This window comes from Pteropus medius, unplaced genomic scaffold (genome assembly GCF_902729225.1).
Source record: "Pteropus medius unplaced genomic scaffold, Ma_sr-lr_union100, whole genome shotgun sequence".
Lineage (NCBI taxonomy): Eukaryota > Metazoa > Chordata > Mammalia > Chiroptera > Pteropodidae > Pteropus > Pteropus medius.
The window spans coordinates 10432694-10456052 of NW_024340699.1; the positions used below are offsets into that span (position 1 = coordinate 10432694).

At 43.8% G+C, this 23359-nt stretch overlaps 1 protein-coding gene across 10 annotated transcripts in view; it reads right to left on the minus strand.

The window, feature by feature from the left end:
* Window positions 1-1015: 1015 nt before the first annotated feature.
* Window positions 1016-23359, minus strand: part of FBXW11 (F-box and WD repeat domain containing 11) — a 97441-nt gene continuing 75097 nt past the window's right edge. For 7 of the 10 annotated variants that reach the window (XM_039877862.1, XM_039877891.1, XM_039877850.1 and 4 more), the window contains 8 exons: window positions 21840-21977; window positions 17210-17328; window positions 15372-15621; window positions 12902-13020; window positions 11016-11126; window positions 10065-10143; window positions 9467-9651; window positions 1016-3505 (listed from right to left, as the gene is read on the minus strand). In XM_039877862.1, the coding sequence (XP_039733796.1) occupies window positions 9490-9651; window positions 10065-10143; window positions 11016-11126; window positions 12902-13020; window positions 15372-15621; window positions 17210-17328; window positions 21840-21977 (978 nt within the window). In that variant the 3' untranslated portion in view covers window positions 1016-3505; window positions 9467-9489. Of the gene's footprint in view, window positions 3506-7503; window positions 9027-9466; window positions 9652-10064; window positions 10144-11015; window positions 11127-12901; window positions 13021-15371; window positions 15622-17209; window positions 17329-21839; window positions 21978-23359 lie in introns of those variants that run through there. The other 3 variants (XM_039877835.1, XM_039877841.1, XM_039877870.1) reach the window with 3 other exon arrangements.

Genomic DNA, 23359 nt, shown 5'->3' on the forward strand with positions numbered 1-23359 from the left:
CCATGAGCAAGAACGAGGTGCCGAATTACATCGACTGACACGGAATGATCACCTGAATATTTAATGGATCATTAAAAGGTGCAGTACAGCACGTCCAGCATGTTACTGCTGAGGTTAAAAGGCAGTGAGGTGGCCGTGTGTGTGCACGTGCCATGCAGATGTACCACAGTTCATTTAGCTGTGTATCTATATACACACATAGACATACACAGACTCTTCTACACAGAGTACTATCCATTCAGTAGAATGTGCCAAAGAACTGGTCAGCAATGAACGGGGAGACTGAGGCTCAAGGGCCAAAGGGAGAATCATTTTTCACTCATCGTTTTACGGTTTGTAAACTAGTTTTCTTAACCATGTGCATATTATGTATTTCTAAAACATTTTTAACAGGAAAAATGGGTGGGGGCAATACGGTATAGGAATACTCTTAATTTCATCCTCAAATTCCACATTGCTAATTCGTTGACTAACAAGGGAAAATCTAGCTATCCAGAGAACTCTTGCTAGTGCTCAGGACTCCTGGACAGAATCCTGCAGACACTGACTGTATTCTTTCTGCTTTAGTACTTAACTGGCGATGTGTGAACCGGCCCATGAGCAAAACTGCACAATTTCACGTCCGAAGTGCGAGGGGGCGTGGCTACCAGTGCGTGCCCACGCCTCCACCCCCTTTCTCCAAGGACCACAGACCCGCTCACGCGGGAGCCACTGGGGGCACGTAAAGGGCCATTTCCTCATTTTACGGTAACTCGTGATGCAGTGCAGTACTCGAGGGAAGCAGCCTTGCTGGGAGGACTTCGGAACTGGCCCCAGCTCCTGAAGTTCAAGTCAGCTTTCAGCACAAGACCCCAAGGCACGGACGGTGTGATCGCACACAGTTCTCACAGGCCGGAAGCTTTCCACGTCACTTTACAGAGCAGATGATTTTTCAAATCTATAAACTTTAATTGTATGTCACTGAATTACAAACAGCACATGATATTTTTTGTTTGAAAAATTTCTGAACAGAACATTAGAGTATTGCAACACTTTATTAGAGTATTGGCTTTGAATTAGTAGCTGAAGTAACAATTGCATGAAGCCAGATTAGATGTATTGCATTAATACTCATACTTGATTTACTGACATTACTTAGCAATTTATTGGACAAAGGTCAACTTTTTGTTTTTTATTAAGCACATTCCACAGTACAAAGCTGTCATGAATAATATCTGTACAATTTAACAGCTTCAATAGCTGTTCAGACACAAATTTATTTCAAACAGATAATTGGCAAACATAATTAATTACAAGTTAGAATTAGACTATCCCAGTGCTTTAAAACATTAATATAGCAGTAATTTACAGTTGCTCAATTATGGTTAGCAAAATAAAGTCCAGAGTACGGCTGGGAATTACTACGATCATCCCAGAAAGTCAGAATTCCTTGGGTGCCAGTCCCCTGCTATAATTTAGTAGGCACAATTCAAAGGTTGTGTGCATATTCAAAGGCCATGATCTCCCAAGGAACAAGAACTTTTATATTAAACATGCAAAAACAACAACGAAAAGTCCATTCATTCAGAAGAACTGCCTCTCCCTCCCCCCGCCCCGGGGCTCTCCTGACCCGGCTGCTGGTGCAGCTGCGGGGGAAGGGCAGGGACAGCCGCCGTCCAGCTCACAGCACCCACCTTGTGAATGGAGCCTATTTCTTTTTTTTACACTTTTGAGACTCAACTTCTCAAAAATAGAAATTAATTTAGTGACATGTAAGGAGGGATGTATTAAAAAAAAAAGGAAAAGGAAAGCCAACCCAATAAACAAATCACACACACACACACACACACACGCACATTGATCCCCACACCGTTCTCAATGCGAAGGACGAACAGAGCCTGGGGACCCTCCCTTGAGTAGTACAGAGCACCTCCACGGGAAGAGGTGCTCTCGATTGACAGGAGGTTCTCATTGGTCCTTTAAAATGGTATCAACATTCCTTGATCTTTGGAAACAATGGCGAGGGGCAAATCGAAACCTAATACTGAACGGGGGAAAGGAGCGCCAACCGGAGGCCAAGGTCCTTCCCATGCACCGTCAGCATGGCGGTGCCCGTCACACACTCGGGCTGCCCAGCACACGGGAGCTCGGAGAAGCTGCCGGGGCCACCGCAGCAGGTGACACCGGATGACACCAGATGACGGGGACGAGATTCGTGAGCTTGAGGCTTTGCGTCCTTCCACTCGACACAGGCCCTTGAACCAGCCTGACCTGGCATGTGGGCTCCGGCACGCAAGCAGGGCCGGCTGGCCCCCCGACAAGGTCAGGACGCGTGACTGCTAGAGCCAGGAAACCAGTCGACAGGGCCTTGCTGTTCTCCGTCCCCAGGTTACTAACACACAGAATGACTTTGCCAGTGACGTCAAATGAATACTACGGGAAGTGACCACTAGTACTCAGGAGCACTTAACGAGGAAAAGAACAAAAAAATGTTAAGGTACCTTTCCATCGTATATACTGCACAACCAAGCAAACATTCTGTGTTAAGCTTTAGAGATTACATTTTAAAACAAGATTCCCGTTAAAAACACTCACCACGCACACACGAGGACAATGACAAAATAAAAACACCGTATGAATACTGTAGGAAGGGTTCTAGGTAATCCACAGCAACCCTGGCGTTGATTCTTGAGCCCAGCCCACGGCCGAGTGCGAACGCGCTCTGCATTAGTGTCTCAGGCCCGGGGCCCCGACTCCAGCAACCTTGAGGTTAAACTGTTATGTACATTATATCTACATGCGGATACAGTATTTTAAATTAGGAGGCAAGCACGTGTGTAAAGGTGTTACTCTACCGAATATCAGGAGATGGGTGGGGTACAGAGAACAGTTAATAAAAAAGCTATATTATCTGTTAGGAGATAATATAACCTTGCTTACAGTTCTTTAAATTAAAAGAAATGATACAGAAGGGAAGTGTAATCCAAAAAATATTACTAAAACCATCCAGAGAAATTTTTCCATTGTCCAACATGTTCTTAATACAAGTCAGAATTCAGAAAGACGTGGACAGTCAAAAGGAGAATGCTAACTTCCCGAAGGAAAGCCCTGGACGTTCTGGGTAGGTGTTTGGCACCCCAAGTTTCACCGAAGAATGCTGCTTCTTAACATCAGACCAAAGTGCAAAGCGATATAAATTAGAGGCCAAGTCTTCTCTCGACTGTCGATTTACTTCTGGCAGACCGTCCGTTCCTCTTATATGGACAATTGACACTTGAAGCGTTAGATTTTTTTCACTGATGGGGGGAAAAAATGGGCTTCTGTCCTACTTGAAGTCGGTGAAGCTAAGGTATCCTTCTCCAAGTGGAGGCTGGAATCGGAAGTGAGAAAGGTCAGTACTTGAAGAGTTAGGCTGCTTCGCATCTACCCAGCGTCTAGAACCAATTCCAGCTTCATAACTCAGCCGTGAAGAACTCCCTTAGGCATTGGGTAGCCATGTAGCCAGTAGTTCAAGACTAGGAAACCCCTGGGGAAAAACAAAACCAAAGGGAGCACGGATGGAAATTCCGGTTAGACATGAAGATACGCACCACAGCATCAAAACCAGAAGCTTCGAGTTGTTTTGAGTGCAGTGCATACCAGGCATCATTTTATTTACACTTCACAACAACCTTACGAGGGACAAGCTATTAGACCCGCATCACGAACAAGACAACGAAGGCTCGGTTCAAACCACCGGTCACTGAGACAGGGAGCGGGGTCAAAGCAGTGCGCGACCCTACAGCCAACCTACCGTCTCGTCGTTCAGGGCTGCCGCCCAAAACTAAGCACGCGACAAAACATGCTTAACGTCAGGTTTTAGAGTCAGCAAAATTTACGACACCCAGAACCTATGATGGTCCGTCTCATATTCTCCTGAGATCACTCATCATTGTGAAATAAAAATATGAAAAGCTAGTAAATAAAAAGTCCATGCTAAATAGAATGCTAGTCATCAGAAATTACTTCTTTTTGAAATAAATGATCAATAAAAGGAGAACACAATGTAGAAAAAAAGACTACTGAATGGTCCATATTTTTTGGACCGTGACTGAGTCAGGTACACATTTCAATCGTAACCTCTACATTCGCCCATGTGCGTAAATATGACACATGCGTGACCGCGTAAGTGAGCAGAACATTCAGGCACAAGACCTATCATTACCGTGTGCAGTGTGTGCTGACATTTTCTACTCTAAACCTTATCATAACAAAGTCAAATTCCATTAAAATGACTTCACAATCACGCATTTGTCACAACCCTTTCCAACTACTTGCACTACATCACTGGCCTTGCAGATCTAAAAGTCACCTTTAGGTCGGGGGTGGGGGGAGACGGAGGGAGGGAGGGATTTTTTTTTTTAAAGCCTGTGTGCTTTTTAAAAGGCAACTTTCCTAAAAGATTATCAATTATTTTCATAAAGATCAAGGTTCCAAATAAGCCCTCTCAATGAATTCAAGAAAGATTCAATTTCATTCGCCACTGTTTTCCCATGAAGGATATTTAAGAGCACCTGAATGATTTGTAAAGCACGAACACCCAGAGATAAGCAGCAGATCCTCTCAAACGCTGCTGGTGGGGGATGTAAGCTGATTTCACGCTTCTAGAGGGCAATATGAGTCTATTTATCAGAAGTCCTTAAATGTCATGCCTTTTAACCCAGACACTCCAGACATTTCTAGAATTCTAGCCAAAGGTATAAAGGGTTGGGCAAAGATTAAGCTAAAAAAAAAAAAAAAAAAAGAAAAAATCTGTCATGTGTTATCTAATAGCTAAAAGCTGGGGGGAGACATAAATATGTAACAACAGGACACAGTCAAACAATCAAATATTATTTTGTCTTTAAGGACAGCAATTTAGGCAAACACTGACATTATTAGCATGCAACAACTTCACAACAAAGAGGAAAAAAGGCATTTTAAAACGTGCAATTATCGACCATATTTTTAAATGCTTAAAAGGGTATCTGCAAAGCAGTTAACAATGGTGAACCATGAAGAGGAGTTTATTTTCTTCTTTTGGCTTATCTTTTTCCCCCTAATTTCCTAACAATGATCTCATATTATCTTGTTATTAAAAATAAAAATGAGAACTACTGTATATATAGCTCTTAATGAGTTAGTAATTTTTTAAAAAATGACTCGGCAAATGTATCTATTGTTAGGTTTCCTGTACACAGAAGTACCCTCACCTAATTATTTTAGGAGTGAATATTTTACTGCAAGATTAAATCATCATTAGGGTAGTGTTTCTTATTACGCATAAATCTTACAGTATCACATGGCAATAATTTTTTTATGTTAAAATAAATGAAAAGAATTTGGAAAAGAGCAATAAAATCTATAAAGTTGACTGCCAAGCTTGTCAAAAGTAATTCACTTTGAAGAGACAAACGCATTTGAGGTTTCATTACTCGTGCTGCTTAAAAAGCAGATAAGGTCTTTCCACTCATTTATAACGGTGGGTCACAACGAGGCGTTTGTTCTTAGGTGACACCAGCTTCCCTTCCACCAAAGCCAATGAACCGGCACTGGTGTCATGACTTCATCCCTCAACCAAAGGAATCTTGTTTCAGGGCACTTTGAAGTAGTATATCAAAGTTGTCCAATCGGTGAACATTTCTGCAGTTCGTCTATTCAGTATGCCAGGAGGTGGACAAACATACTGTGGACATCTTGAATTGTACCCTGCGCCTCTTTAAACACATATCGAAGACGCCAGAGAAGTCGTTCTGATACCCCTCCTGCCCCGAGCCTCTCCGCCCCATAGCGCCGCCCAGTGGCGTGGTCTACGTCAGCATTTTACGTGCTTCTCTCATGTGAAAAACTAAGAGCAGAGGCCTGCCGCAGCTAGCGCAACGCACAGAGGGCAACGTATGGCTTAGAAAACGAAGAGCTAAGAACGGAATACATTTAACCAAAGATGTGCAAGACGCCTACACTAAAAACCGCAAAACGCTGCTTAACAGAAACTGAAGACCTAAATAATAGAGTGGAGCCATGTTTATGGCTGGGAAGACTCAACGAACTTCAAGAGGAAAATTCTCCCCCAAATGACCTTTAGAGTCAACGCGGTTCTAATCATGAACCAAGCAGTCATCGTCACAGAACTAGACGATCTCATTCAAAATTCAATGTGAAAACCGAAAGGACCTAGAACGGTCAAAACAATTTTTTAAAAGCTGCAAGATTTATGATACGATATGGCACTGGTACGGAATAGGACAGAGTCCAGAAACAGACCTACGAGTAAGGGGTCGACTGAGTTTCTGACAAAGGCACTAAAGCAATTCAATGGGAAGGAAAGTCTTTTAATCGAACGGTGCTAGAACTAGCTAACTGTACAAAAACAAGAGCGACAATGTCCCTACCTCACGCCATCCACAAAAACGAGCTCTACATGGATCACAGGCCTAGATGTGAAAGCTGAAAACATACACTTCTAAATTGCACTGGTCCCAAACCGGTAGTTACTAGCTATGTGTAACTATCTGAATTTGTTTAAATAAAGTATAATTATATAGGATAAAAAATCCAATTAAATTCAATTAAAATATAAGTAAAAATTCCGTTCTTAACCACCTTTCAAGAGCTCAACGGCCACACGTGGCTGGTGATTACTACAGTGGCGAGTGCGGCTCTAGAAAAGGTAAACTAATCTAGGGACAGAAAGCAGGTCGGTGTTTGCTGAAGCTGCGGCGCCGCGCCGGGCTCTGACGGCAATGGTGGCACGAGGGGACTTTTGGGGTGACAGTTATGTATCTTATCTTGGTAGCCACAGGAGCGCTCACGTTTGTAAAAACTCATCCATCGGCACACTTTAAATGGGTAGGATCTATTATACACAAACTGTCTCTTAATAAAATTGATTTAAAAAACAACAACAGTATATAATTGTTTAAATTAACCAATGCTACCCCAATAAACTTAATTTAAAAACAACAATGGGGCACAGCGAAGATGGAAGGCGCAGGCAGGGTGGAGGGGAGGGGGGTGGACATTCAGGCATCGGCCTACGAAGGGGTGTGTAGAAGTAGCTGACTGTTCCGACAACATGTTCTAATTTTTTTACTGAGTTGTTATCTTTATGTCTGCTCAAAGTGACTGCATGAATACACTCCGGTTTCACACACTTATTTATTTATGGGCATTCTTTATGGCCTAGAAAAAAGAGCACAAATACGTCACATTTGCCCTGAGTGCCACCTGCCCAATGAACACCAGTGAGCACTCACGATACACGAGGCAATCTACGATGGGCTCCACAGCCTTGTCAGACAGGCATGCAAACCATTTCGACACCAAACAGTAAAGTAACTCAGAGGAAAGGGGTGGCAGAGAGTGTGTGTGTGGGGCGGCTTCACGGGGCATAATAGCACAAGCAAGGGGAAAGTGTGGAGTCTGCACCACTAAAATGTTAATTAAAGCAATTCAACAGAATTCCATCTGGTTAGAGCACTGGACTTTCGAGAGGGAATGACGGGATGGTGGGGTGGGGTAGTGGTGGCAGTGAGGACGGAAGGTGAGAGCTAGATGTTGAAACTCCTACCAGCTCGTTCAAGAGGCTGGATCTTGACCCTGCAGACAGCAGTGGCCAGTGAGGCAGACAGAGAAAGTGCTAAGATGACCCGAGCTGGGGGCAAGAGGGAGGGCTGGCTGAAGAGGAAGAAGACAGACTAGGAGGGAAACCAGTTTCCATTTGGGTCCATTCCTCCTTCCCTATATTGTCCCTTAGGCTTTTGGGGAAAGGAGGCTGAGGCAGGGAGGGGCGATCATTCAAGAGATCCTTGCCTTCTTCTTCTATAATTCCTTATAATGTCTATTTTAAGATTCTATTCAATAAATGTAAAAATTCTGTCACATGGATTTTTCAACTGAGTTTTGAAGAATATATCCAGAGAGAAAGCAGCAAGGAAGATGGTCATTACCTAAGAGGGAGTATGAACACACCTAAGATCAGAGAACAGCAACTATAAATGTGGCTTGCAGGTCGCTGCTGTGGCTCGCCTCCTATACCCAGGCAGACAGAGCCAGCTCTTCATGGTGCTCTGGTCTTTTGGGTCCACATGGGATCCCAGAATCCTTCCAAAAGCAGACACTAGCCAGTCACTGCTAATAAAACTGAGTGACATGAAGAAAAAACTGCCACACCTGATGCAGACCCTTGGTTTATTACTAATAGATGGAACAAGGGCAAGCCAGAGGTCAGCACATTTTTTCTTGAAAGGGCCAGAAAGTAAACATTTTAGATGTTGCAGGCCATACAGTCTCCACTGCAACTACTCAGCTCTGCTCCCGAAGCATGAATACGGCCACAGACAATACTTAAACAAATGAGGGTGGCTGTGTTTCAATAAAACTTTTTTGATGGACGCTGGAATTTAAATTTCATGTAATTTCCACATGTCATGAAATATTATTCTTTTAATTTTTTCAAATATTTAAAACTGTAAAACATCCTAGCTTGCTGTGGTAAGCGAAAAATCAGGCAGTGGCTCCCTATCTTTTCATTAAAAACAAACAAGCAAAAAAGCTGACAATTCTGAACACCAACTGTCCTTACATTTCTAATATTCAGTGTACAGGAAAAAATATAATGCTAAAAAGCCACTAAGCATGGAATAATACTTTTAAATAAAAATGAGTTTTATTAGCCAGTCTTTCCACACGTACATATGTAGTAAAACAAATAGGTGCAAAAATGTTCAATCTACAAAGTTAAATGTGCACAGAATTCACTGGGCCCCTTGCAAAATTCTCAGAGTTCGGAATACCGCTTTCAGATCATCAGCGTCGTCAGTTCCTAGGACACAGGAAGCTAAGGCTTCTCATCCTCAGGGCTGGACCTCATTAGTTATCAAAACACGGCCATCACTGGTGGTTCTAACAGCTCTAAGCTGCCCTGCAGTCTGAGCAGTCCAGAGCACTTGCTGAGTCTAATGAACCAGGAACAGGTTTTAGGAGCTCTCTCAACAAACACCCTTCTTCGAGTCCTCTTCTAAAAAACGCTGGTGGTAGGTGAATTGTGATGGGGGAGAAGGTAATTTTGAATGTTTGTTTGATGATGATTAAAAAAAAAAAAAAAAAAAGAACCGAAGAGCAGGAAAAAGAGAACAAGGAGATTCTTGAACCCAGAACAGAATCTGAGGGACTTTACTGATGCTACGTTGGTATGAGAGGGAAACCATTTAGGAAAAGTTTTCAAAAACAGGAAACAAGTTGTCTGCCAGTACAAAACCCCCCCATACGCAGGATTCCAATTTAGCTCTTGTTTTGATGAGACCGTGACGATACATACAGCCTTATACCAGAACTCTGTCAAGTCGAGGTATCTAATAAAAACTAACCATCTGGGTTCCCAGCACTGAGAAAGAAACCCGAATCACAAACCGTCCCCAAAGAAAAGGTGAACTCCATCAGCGGAATCAGAAGCAAGGGAAGTACTCACCAGAACGGGGAAAGTGCAGACTGTTATCTGGAGATGTAAGTGTATGTCCTGGAGGGAGAGCGGGTCTCGTTCTGGGCGCTGGGAGGCACATTTAAGAAATCCCAAATCAAAATAGTGTCATCGTGAGAGCTGCTGATGATCTGAAATTCATCAAACTGTAGCCGGAACACACGTCCAGAATGTTCCTGCGAAACAGAATGGCCTGATGAGGAACCTGGACCGTCACAGCCGCTTTGCCTCCCCACCAGGGGTCTGGCCCAGGCTGGAAGCACAGCCACCGATCCCGGATTCCTCTGCGACTCTGCAAAGGCCACTGCGCTTCGCCCTCCGCACAGGAAGAAACCTCCCAAACCTACCGGAAGGAAACCCCTGTGCCCACCTGTAAGGGAGGCCTGCCCTCGCCGTCGGCTGTGGGACAGGCCTCAGGAAAGGGCTCGCTGCCAAGTAAACGCAAGAAGTTCTCTACTCTGGCTAAACCAAAGGGATAAGGCAGTGCGCTTCTCTGACAGCCTCCTATCACTACACCTAGACAGGCGCATCTGCAGGTGGCCACCCGCCAGTGCGGGGGAACCACTTCCTGTTTCAACAGGTCACATACCACCAACGTGCGCAAACACAGTGTGCTGGCTGGGGCGCGAGGGTCGAGAGCAGCTTGCAAGTCCCAAACTTTAATTTTCCTAGGAAGGAAAATGAGATTGCGATGAGTGGAAAAGCTCACATTTTAAATATCGTCAAGCCCTTCCTTGCCACAAAGGAGTGCGTCTGAACTGCCTATGATAAAAGTTCACGGGGAACAGGCTTGCGTTTTTACAAGTTATTTAAACCAATTACACTCGATTTTGGAAAAATAAGGACTTAAACATTCTCAGAATTGCTGAAATTGTGAAGATGTACTATTTTAGGGGAGACGAGAAAACAACTTCAGGTTATCTGAATTCAGTTCCTGACTTGATAATCTATGTCACCAAATTCATTCATCGCGGGCTCCCCAGAGCTGACTAGGTGCCGCTGACAGAAGCTAGGGCTCTGTGACATTCCAAGGATGCCTTTCTCCAAACTAAGCAAATGCTGAAAGTTAATAATAGGGGTGCAAACAGGCCAACTAACCCATTTGTGAAGTACATGTAGGAGGTCATCTTGAAAGGTTTTTCGTTGCTGTTTGCTCATTTAAAAAGTTGTGAGGCTTTTAAAAAATGACTCGTTTAATTCACCAAAAGCGTGAAAAAAATTTATCATTGAATTCACACAATGAGTTCGGCCCTGGTTTAAGAGCTAAACTAAGGCAAACACAACCTAAGCTACTCTCAACGTTTACGATAACGGTTAAAAGCTTAAGTTTAGGAGCCCAGAGGCTCTGCTACGGGATTTGGGACAAGACAGCTCATCTTTCTGGCCTGTGCGGCCTCACCTGATCGAGTGGTACAATAACACCTGCCCTCCACCATCGCATGAGAAGTGCCTGGCACACATGGCTGCTCAACACGCAGCACTTTCTAGACCCTCCCTTGACACGGTTACGGCAGTGCGTCTGAACACGTGGGATACACACCCGTCATAGGCCCCGCTGACAATCCTCTTGTTGTCAAACCGGATGCATCGGACCAACTCTTCATGTCCCTCTAGGACTCTTAAACAGGCGCCACATTCGATATCCCACAGCCTGGAACGAAACGGATCTGAGCAACAGCTCCTCACATCGGATCACCCCAGCCTCGAGTTCTTTGCATCTGTCCCTTACGTGCTTTTCATTATTCTGGAATTCTCTATTTCTAGCTCACTCCCAGACGACACTATGCACATACAAAGAAACATGTGTACATTTATGCCGTTTGTGTTTTTAAGCACTAACTTAGGAGGAAGCCTTTTCATTGTATTTTCTTTCATACAGTTTGAACTTTTCAAAATTGTGTGCGTGTATTACTATTTAAATAGGTCAACAAATGGGAAACTTCGATTATATTTTGTTCCTAGACAGTCTTGATATCTGAGTTGATGAAACCATGTAGCCAAATTATCTAGGAAGGACTTCTTTGGGGGGCGGGGGACAGAAACTGCAGGCAGTAAAGGAGGAAAGCATGGGTGTTGGGGTTGCGGCGAGGGGGTGGGAGGGACATATATATAGCCAGAGGCTAGGCTTCCGCCCCAGGCACTTCTTGCCTGGAGGCCACGAGGCCCCCTGATGTCAGAACCAGCACAGGAGTCTCCCTCTCCTGATGAGGCTTAGGGACGCCCTCCTTCCTAGATACACACTGCACACTGCGGTTGTCCAGTCTGCAAGGTCGGAGTGGGAGACTCATTATATGCAGTGTCTTGGAAATATAAATCCATTGACTACATCCAGACCTTTTCTCTATAATTTATGTAACAATTCTGGAAATAAAGATTTTTTTTCCATTATTGATTTTTCTAAATTATTTGCAAAAAGACATCAGAGCAAACTAACATGCATAAAACAGCAAACTAACTCTGTAATGACTTTTCCTTAGCCTCTGCACCAGTAACTCCTACCACATACACCTAATGGATGGTGTACCACAGCCACTCTCGGCCAGTCTGTTCTTCAGTGTCAGCGACGATGGCTTCTCTAACCCACTGTGAATGCCATCCAGCACTGCCACTGACTCCAGAGCAGCTCTGTAGGGCAATACACATTATTTCCTAAAACCTCAGCGATCGCAATGAGGAGGTGAAGGGCTGTTTACTGCTGAAGTAGTAAGTATTACAAAACGTGGTGAATACAACAGAACCAAGATTCAAGTACTAAACTTTTATATCTTAAAAAAAGATAAAACTCATAGCAGTTACAGCTGCGTTCCTTCCTTCCACCTCTCCTCCTTTCCGAAATAATCGAACCCAATCTTTATTTTGCCCAAACAGTAGACAATTTGATTACAAAAACACTACTAGCACATACTGGAACAGTAGAAAAATAACTTGAGATAATTAGACATTTACGGCAAGTTCTTAATGAGATATAAAGTGTTTAAGGATAGTCCTATTTATGAGACTAGAAGGACAGTGAGTGTTGGGAAGAAAAAAGGGAACTAAAATAAATGACCAAAGAGGAGTCTTGGGAGAGACAGATAGAGCCGCCCCGCCCCATCTGCTGGGGAGACAGGCAGGCGCTCACAGGCGGAGAAAGCAGGGCTCGGCTGGAAGGCTGGAGCGTGCCCTGTTCTGGGGTGATCCGGTATTAAGTGACCATGGGCGGAGCTGAGGCAGGAAAACCGTGCACGTGGGGGAATCTAGGAAGAACACCCAGGGCGCACAGTTTACCCGCTTTAGTGTGCAGAGCCAAAGAGACTAATAAACGTTATCTACGTTTTCTCATCTGAAGCATCCCCAAAGACACCGAGTCTTTTGAGCATTAGGACTGGGAGACGAGTCAATACTATGGCAAAAATCGGTTGGCCTGTTCTGTCAACTGCTACTCACCTGATGGTGTTATCTGACGACCCACTAACGACCAGTCGGTCTCTGTACTGGAGACAGGCAATGCCGCGCTTGTGCCCGTTCAGCGTGCGGACAAATTCACAGGTGCTCGTGCTCCAGACCTGTAGAGCAAATTAGCACTATTTTTAAGAATGGATGCAGATGCGGAAAGTACCCTTGCCATATACTTAAAACAAAACAACACGACAACAACAAAAAAATCTTCTAAGACTGATCAAAATACTTAATTATAAAAAACGGGTGGGAGGCGAGGGGGCCAGATTGGACAGCATCAAATTTTCTTGGCTGCTGAGTGATAAAACTGGAATGAAACACAGAGGGAAGCTGAGAAGTCTCTGAAGCTTGAGATCTTCACAAAGAGAACATCTCCTGGATGGTTCAGACATTCAACTGCGCACAGGGAAGAGTTTGGGCCAGCAGACATGTCAAACCCAACGTAACATGTGAAAAAGCCTCACCTTTCACACCCTCCTCTTTTTCAGCATCGTATCCTGAACAGCTCCGTTTGTTCTGACACATCATTCCTAATATTATGAATGTGGAATAAGTAATCCCTCTTTTGTGAAACTATTTGTAAAACTTAGATGTTCATAGACACATGATACATCACAAGCCAGTTAAGATGCAAGGCAACCAAGGGCCCTGAATTACTTTATTAGCTGCATTTGCAGTCGAATGGGAAAACCAGAGGTTCATGTGCGAAAGAATCAAGTTAAACCCTACCTCACACTGTATATAAACATTTAAGTCGAAATCGATCAAAGACCTAAACGTAAGATCTGGAACTATAAAACTCTTAGGAAAATAGGATTAAATCTTTGTGACCTTGGATTAAGGCAATGGTTTCTTAGACATGACAACAAGAGCACGGAGCAACAAAAGAAATTGATAATGGCCAATAAGGTGCTTGTCATCATGAGTCATCAGGAAGTAGAAAGAAAAATTAGCCCACTAGGATGGCTATAATAAAAAGGCAAGACACTAACAAGTGTTGATGAGGATATAGAGAAATCCCCCAGGCCGATATTATGCAACAGCTGTTATGTAATAAGGACCGAACCTTCTTGACTTCCAGGTACTAAGCTTGTAACAACTGGGTGACTGAGTGGTGAGCGAATTACCACATACAATCCCCAATTGTTCAGCTTTAAGACCAACCAGTCTGAAGTTCAATGCTACCTAGACCTGTGGGGTGAGATACTAGAATGCTGTCTAGTGCTGGTCATAAAAAGGAGGTTTTTTTGGTCCAAGTCAAATGATCAAATGCTCATACATTTGCTGGTAGGGCTGTAAAATACTGTAACCACTCTGGAAAACAGTTGGCAGTTCCTCGAAATGTTGAACACAGAGTTACCATCCCAAGAGAACTGAAAATATATAATATACCCACACAAATGTTTATGGTAGTTATTCACAACAGAGTAAAAGTGTAAACAACCAAAATGTCCATCGACTGATAAATGGGTAAGTGAAACGTGGCACATCTTTTACTCAGTCATTAGAAGGAACGAAGGCACTGATCCATGCTACGACGTACATGAATGAACCTGAAAACCAAGTGGAAAAAGCCAGACACGAAAGGCCACAAATCATATGATGCCATTTACGCAAAACGTCTAGCACAGGCAAGTCCACAGATGGAGGTAGATTAATGACCGTCAGACCTGGGGAGAAAATAAGGGTTGACTACTAACGGGTATGAGGTTTTTTGGAGGGAGGTGAAAATATTCTAGAACGACTGGTTATATACGCTGTGTGAATATGATAAAGAAAAACTGAACTGTGAGCTTTATAATGGCGAATCTTACGGTGTGTGAATTATATCTCAATAAAGCTGTTATAAAAATTTAAGAAGGCTAAAATTTTAAAAAATTAACATGGAATTTGGAATCAGAACTGCACTGACCATATCGTATGGATCACCTGAGACTACAACTGCCCGTCACACGTCAACCTCCCACCACGTGTTGGGGATGTGTGTTATTCATCATCCCATCTCCAGCACCTGGCCCAGGGTCTAAGGCATGGCAGGCTCTCGAAATGAGGTGAATAACTCAAATCTCGGCTCTGCCCCTGGCTAGCTGTGTGGTCTCCAGCACGGCTCTGCGCTCTGAGCCACATCTGCAAAATGGAGGCAATATTTACCGCAATGGAGTGCCAGGAGGAAGCGAGGCGATAACATACAAGCTCCTCGCACACAGGACACGGTCAGCAGGTTAGTTTTCTCCTTAAAAAGGTTATAGATAATGTCATTTCATGAAACAGATGACCGTTCTCGATCCCGGTCCCAGGCCCCTTTTCTCCTTCTTTGCCTTTAATTTTAGAAGCATGTAGAATGAGACGGAAGAGATAAAGACCTTGCCAGGTACCAGGTCTGGCGTAAGCCACCTCTCGATCTCTTTCCGTGCTAAGGGACAGAAGCAAGCAGCGTTATGACTGCAGAGAGACTTACTTTGATGGTTCTGTCACCAGAGGCAGACACGATGTACTTATCATCGAAGTCTACTACATTGACAGCAGCGCGGTGGCCGACCAAGACGCGGCGTAAAGTGATATCGGTGGCAGAAGCCATGTCCCACACAGCGATGGAGCGGTCCTTGGAACAGGTCACCATCAGCCCGTTGCTGAAGCGTAAGTGCAGCACGGCCTCGTTGTGGTGGATCAACGTGTTCAGAACTTCGCCCGTGTTCACATCCCAGACCCTAGACGAGAACGGAAAAGCACAACGCTGACTTAGAGACCACCGGGAAATGCCTGTGGATGGAGCCTGTGCCCCGGGCCCATTCTTAGCAGTAGGAGCCGAGGAGCTCACTTGTCTTTGGCGACTGGGACCTGACACCTAAGTACATGCTTAAGAGGAGCCCCTGGATGTAATTTCTCTATTCGCTGAGATGGTTTCAAAAAAGAAGGCCAATTCTGGATCTGCCCAGATTTAGATTTATTAATCGTCAGTCAGGAACGCAGGGATCATGTCTGCAGGTTTGTGTTGATGGCAAAATAATGATTCTTCAAGTAAGTGGGCTTTGCAGCGAGTCTGGGAAGACGGGGAGGGAGACTTGGTGGCTGAGGAGCTGAGGGCAGTTGCCAGCCTGAGGTTCTTTGTGATCGGCTGGGCCTCTGAACCTGTGGACAGTGAGTCAGGTCACGGCAGCCCCCACGCCCATCTCTTTACCCGACAGAGCCAGTGTCTTCCGACTGCTCCGCCCCGGGACAGGCAGGCACTGGGGCAGCGTTTCGTCATAGGTCCTCTGCAACCCCACTGTCCTCAAAGGACAAGTCCACGCAGAGCAGAGGACAGACTCAGGCGTCCGAGGCTGAGGCGTGGTCTACGGCAGAAGTGGCCGGGAGGCACTGAGTCAGGGGGAAGGCGCTGGCGCCTACCGCAGCCCTTGAGGTGTGCCTACGAAACCCCGCTCGACCAGCCTGCCTCAGCCGAGGACTGCCGCGTGCTTCCCCGCGCCAGCAGGCCAGACGAGGCTCTGCTGCTGGGTCTCCGGGCCCAGACCAAGTCCTCGCCACACTGGGCTCAAAGCCACCCAGACTGTGCGTCCCAGTGCTTTAGGAGTGGCTCCCCATAACGTTTCCTTTCTACTCTTTCAACTTCCAACCAGCACCGCCGACTCCCTTCCACTACGGACCATGGCCGTCTCCGCGGCCATCACTCTGCTCCACAGTGGCGTCTGAAAGCCAGTGCCTCCATTACTGGATAGGTCACACGATACACGAGGACAGTCTTGAATGATACAAATTCGAGGGCCAAAATTAACCACGTGACTGAGCAAATCACTTAACCTCTCTGATCCTGGTTTCCTAATACATCTAGAAAAAAAGATCATATCTATCTCCTAAGACAGGTTGGTGTGAGAATTCAATAGGATAACATTCTACAAAACATCTAGCACTCTCTCTGGGTCCCTCAAAGTGTTCTGCAAACTACCACGTCTGGTCCCTTCAGCACATGTGGGTGACCGCCCTCCATGCTCCTGGGACACCTGCCCTCCTTCCCGCTGCTCCGGGCCACCGTCCAGGAGGACGGAGCCAGCCCAACACCAGGCAGTGTGCTTTTGCAGGAAAGCCTGTTGCCACCTCTGCACACATGGTGAGGGGAAGAGGACCTAAACAAAAGTTAGCTTTCCTACCACTCAGCGCAAAGGCACCCGCACCTGAAATGGTTCTGATACAGCATTCGAAATGACACGCGGCGTGCGTGTGCTCACCGCAGGCGACGGTGTGAGTCTCCATCTCCTCGTGGAAGGTACGAGTTCGGACCCATGACGCCAAATCACTCACCTCACTGTCGAGTCTGAAGAGCCAGTCACAATGACACGTTCATCGTACTGGAGACAAAGGACAGAGCCAGTGTGCCCCGTTAACACTTTCAAACATTCCAAGCTGGTTTTATCCCAAATCTATTGAGACAAGATCAACCACAAACGGTGATTTAGACAAAATGATAAATGTTTGTCTCGCCTTATTTCCTGAACTGTAAAATAAAACAAACCTGTCACAGTAAATTAGAGAGTTAAAGATCAAACAGGTGAGAAATGATAAGGGAAGAGGTGATACTGAGTAACTTCTAGAAGGGATGTACTATTCTGTTTACTTTATCCCTCTAACGACTGTACTCATTGTACCCAACAGCCTCATGAAGGGAATTTTAAAATAAACTCTATGAAGAGTTGGCTCACCCTCTGGAAAACAACGTGACTATATCTATTAAGAGCATTTAAAGATGCATACCCCATAACCCATTCTGTTTGTTTACAAAAATTTAAAACTGAAAATGTTCAACAGTTCTGAAAAATTTCAGTGTAAGCTATGAAGTTTTAATGAGAAAACATAATAGTTCAAGCTGCTTTTTAAAACTCATAATAAAAGTTGTCTATACAATGACATAACTACTATGTTCATTTTAAAAACGAAAAAAATGGATTAAAACAAAGTAAAATGTTAATAATAGTTGCGTTTTTACCGAGTGCTCTTTTTCTCTCTTCTTATGATGGTTAAAAATAGATCCTGTGGATCTGTCTCTTCCCTTGTAAAATAGTGTCATAATTTGCAGTGTCCCTAAGGTTTACTGCAAATGGCCAAGGTATTTTAAGAGCTATAGATATTCAAGTAACTTTCTATAAAATAGCAAGGCTTGCCTTTATATTTCTGACCTAGTAGAAGCACAGTGATTTTGAAAGACTGAATAGTGATCAAGGACTAATGCAGGGCTTAGTACAAAAGGTTTCCAGCCACTGGAATGATGGCTGGATCTAGAGATCTAGATGATCTCTCTGAAGTGCATTTTGGCTCAACGGTCTGTCTTATAAATCAAACGTAAGCTTAATTTAAACATGGGTGTGCCTCCGTTAGGAGAATTCTTTAGAAACACATCCAGTGTAAATGAAATGCAAGCCCATGGCCAGCCTATGCTTTTCACAAGGTCCTTAATTAAACCATTCTTATCTACTCCTTAGAGGAACTGCCAAAATTAAACAGTAACATATGTCACTCTTTCTGGAGTATATTCGCCGCCACAGGTTAGGGCAATCAGTAAGTTATATAAAAACACAGTTCTGAATTATATAATTGTCTCACCACTAGGCCGTACACCTGAAACTAATATAAAATAATACTGAATGTCAACTCTAACCGAAAAATAAATTTAAAAAAAAAAAAAAATAGAGTTCTGTGGTCAAACGTGTTTTGGAAGTTGAGAAACACTGGGTGACTCGACTGCAGGCCTTCTCAGAGCCTTTATGTGTTACTGTATCCTGCGAATTTCTAAGGCGATAGAGTATGCAGTGTTTTCTAAATTGGAAAGGGGTTACTCTTCAAATTAACATCCTTTAGAGTCACATCCACAGAATACCTTTTGGGAAACTGCCAAGCATGCAGGAAACCGCCAAACAAACACACAGGAAACGAGCAAAAGTTTCTTTATATCCTATAATTCAGGGTGCTTTTTGCCTCAAGTTATCTGAATTACTGAAATTCCACTATTTTATATGTATATTTCTTTAAAATAAGAAACAAACAAGCAAAAAACAAAAACGACAGCAAAAAGCCCTCTAACTAACCCGAAGTAAAACAACACAGGAAACAGGGCCAAGATGGAGAACACCCACTACAAACTCTCTCCCCAGCTGACTGTAACTAAAAGCCTGGACCAAACACAGAAGTGACCGGCTGAGGACGCTGAGAAGTGGGAGGAGGGGAAGTGAGAGGGAGGCTTGAGTGGGCAACTTGACAGGAAAGATATGAGGGGGCGTTTGCCATTCTTTTCGCCTGTTTTCTTAATTCTCCTGTGGCCCCAAAGCGGGTCCAGATCAGGGAGCCACAAACTGAACTAGCAGCATGGCCAGGTAAAGTTCTGAGAGAAACCGCTCTTTCTGGACAGAAGGATGGGGAAAGGGATCCCCGGGGACCGAAGAACGTGTGGAGGACCCCGTTTTCTCCTTCCTCACACGGCTCGCACCCAAGTACAGGCCCCAAGATGCAGATGCGCTGCAGAGCAATGGCGCAGGTAACTACAAGTCCAAGAGAAGCCCCATTTTTCTGGCTGGAGGAAAAGGTAAAAAGGATCCCTGTGGGCAGGAGAGACGGGGAAATCCAAAAGAGGAATGATCTAGGAAAAAAAGGTCTCCTGAATTCCATATGAAAACCCACCTACCATGCCGGACAGACTATAAACCAGAATAGCAAAGGCTGTAAAAAGCAACCTGACATTGACGTCTCAGACCATCCTCTGAGTAGTGCAAGCCCAAGACAGACGCAAAGCAACATGACAAAGGCTTTGAAAAGCAGAAGAGATTAGAATCCACGCCCAACTTTCTCATTGCCCTCCCCCCTCTGCTGCAGTCAAGGCAAAACTAGTGTTCTGAGCCTAACTAGGTTAACTACCTGCTTAGAAACACGGGCCTCATATATTCTCCAGAGGGTTTTAACAGGATTGTAGTCTTTACAATATAACATCCGTAATGTCCAAGATACAATTCAAAAGTACTTAACTTACAAAAAAGCAAGAAAAGTGATTTCTCAGGGGAACAGACAACACATAACAAGCTGGAGACTACCCAGATGTTGTCACTGCCGAGACTTCAAAGCAGTTACGGTAACTACGCTCCCTGAGGTAGATAACCATGCCCCCATGCCTAGTGTGAACAAAGAGTCATTCGGCAGGAAAATAGAAACTATGAAATACAGTATTTGAAATAAAAAAATTCACTCGATGCGGGGACAATAGCAGAATAGAGATGAAAGATGGAAACTTCAGTTGACTTGAAGATGGGCTAAGAGAAATTATCCAGCAGGGGAAAAAAAAGACTGAAAAAAAATTGAGGACAGTATCAAATATTTATGTAATTAGAGTCTTAGAGGGCGAGGAGAAATTGGCACCAAAAACAATTACTGAGAAATGGCCAAAAAGTTATGAGATGTGGTGAATGAAAAACATAAATTTACAGATTCAAAAAGCTCAGTGAACGACTTCTTTGCTATGACATTAAAAGTATGATTCATAAAAGAAAAATTCGGGAAACTGGATTTCATCAAAATTAAAATCTTTGCTTTATGAAAGTTATCATTAAGAAAATGAAAAGACATGTCTCAAAGTGGAAGAAAGTATCTGCAAACTATATCTACCAAAGGACTCGCATGCAGAATAAGGGAACTTTTAAAACTCGGTAATATAAAAACAAAAAACTCAGTTGAAAAATGGACAAAAGATCTGAACAGAAACTTTACTAACAAACATACGAATGGCAAAAAAACACAAGTGAAAAGATGCTCATGATCGGCAGTCACTGGGGAAATAAAACAAGACGTGTCTACATACCTATCGGAAGGCTAATATCAAAACACTGAGAATACTAAGGACTGACAAGGATGCAGAATAAAAGGAAATCTCAAACACTGCTGATGGGAACATAAAATGGAATCTATAGCCACTATGGAAAACAACTTGGCAGTTTCTTAGCAAGTAAAATGTACACTTAGCATATGAGTCAGCAATCTTACACCTAGGTTTTAATGTAAGTGAACTGAAAACCCATAATCTCCCAAAATCTTGCATGCACATTTCAGTGGCTTTATACATAGTTAAGAAAAAGCTGGAAACACAAATGTCCTTCAGCAGGTAAATGGATAAGCACACTGTGGTATACCCATTAAATGGAATACTACTCAGTGAGAAAAAGGAACTGACTACTGCTAACTGCAACAACACAGATGAATCTGAAAGGCACTCGTCTAGTATAAGCAGCTAGATTCAAAAGGCTACATGCGGTATGAGTCCATTTAAAGGACATTCTCAAAAAGGCAAAATTATAGAGGCAGAATAAAAGACCCGTGGTGGCCAGTGCCTAGAGGGATGGGAAGAGTTGAACACAAAGGGACAGGACAAGGGAACTCCTGGGGATAATGGGACTCTTCTGTATCTTGATCATCGTTATGGCTACACAATTCTTTGTGCTTGTCAAAACTCATAGAGCTTTACGCTAAAATGAATGAGTTTTCCTGTATGGAAATTATAACTTTGATAGAGCATCCAAAAGTGCTCTGATTCTTCTGTGTTACCATCTGAGCCTTTCTCAGAAACCATAAAAGGTAACGACTCTGATTTATAGGCGAGTTAGCAACACTTCCACCAGCGAGCAAAGTAATCAAGAGCCTTGTGATACTGAGGTAATTTCTACATGCACCTACAGAACACAGAATATTAATGTGTTCAGAGCAAGGTAGGCATCATGAGACAACCCAGAGGTCTAGCGTTAGTACAGGAAAATGCTCTACCTCTAGAACCACATCGAGAGCTGCCAAGACTGAGTGGGACAGATAAACCGATCTGGGATAAATGAAGAGATGGTCACTTCCAGTGTCTAACATGTAACCACAGTTCTAAAAATAATACATACAAAATACAGTCATTCACCTTAATAGAATTATCTCGTAGGCCACTGATAATTTTCTCATCATCATACTGTAAACAGTAGACACCTTTACTATTTTCAGAGCGGCACTGAATCCTCTGCAAGTTGTGTCGTCCACACCGCCAGTTAGATTCTATAGTCTAGAGGAAAAAGGAGGCAACAGATGAGTTTTTGCGAATCGACTATTCTATTAGACTTCAGACTTCGGCGCTGCTTCCAGAAACAGCATACCACTGATACCCCACCTTGGTCTGCGTAATAACTGTCTGTGGATAGGAATCATGCTCTTTTCCAAGTAAGACATTAGCCCAACGATGTTTTTTTCTCAAACGTTCCCTGCCCGTCTGGTAACCATCACAGGATTTCCAATGAGTTGGGGTTGGGTTTGAAAAAAAAAATGGCCTAGACAGAACTCAATATGTTCAAAGAATGCCATCTGCATCCAAAACATACAAATAAATAGTAATTCGCTGGGTCACTCTCTAACGCCAATTAAAATATTTGGCGGGAGACCACCGCCAACATTAAGCATATAGTGACAGTCTGCGTTTCCATCCAAAGCATTGTCTTGATCGTTGAGAAAAGATATTAAACTACTATAGAAAAAACTTTGTTATTCATTTTTAACCTTCCTCCAGAAGCTCCTTCGGAATAACGATGGCGCATTTCGGCCCTGGATTCTCATTCTTTCATCATTCATGCAACGCTTCCTAAGATCCTAGTATATTCCAAGTACAAACTGTGCTAGACACTGGGGATTCAATGATCAACAGGAAGCATACTGCTTTCCAGGGAGGCGCCACGCCAGTACCTACGCACGTAGTATCCGGAACCAGATATACTCTGAAGACATTTATTTGGTTAAATGATCCACACGTTAACATTGGAATGAAGTCCTTAGTATTTCCCCTTTTCAAACAAGGAAGGAGTTTAATTTGCCGGAGGCCACAAAACTAGTAACTAGAGGTGCTAGAAATCATACCCAGTTCTTCACGACTGAGTCCGTGCTTCTTCCACTAAGTTATGCAATGTCTATAAGGAAGTACAGGCCTAGCTTGTGAGACAGGGAACACAGAACATAAGGAGGTCAGTAACGATTCCAGATAAAATATAACTGCCAACGGAGTGACTAGAAACTGTAAGTGCTGCAGGCCGTGGGAAAATGAACGGCGCTACGGCATGAGACCAGGGACACAGGTTAGTGAGGAAGTGGGCCAGGCCACAGCCCGGAAGACTTTGGGTGGTGCGCACGAGGACTTCCGGGATGCGAGGGTGCCACGTTTCTACTGAGAACAACCAAAGGGTCAACTCCTGACCCTTGAAATTAGGCGACAAAAGGGACCGAATAACTGTTCGCACCTGAATTCAGGATATAGTTTTAAAGATTAGCTTTGAGCAGTTAATTATCTGAATAGCTAAAAGTTTAATTGGTTGCTTTGCTAAAAAACGGAGATAAATCTCATCTTCATTCATAGTAAGCACTTACATCTGACAAAGTCTTTCCTCTTATTTTGAAGGCAGT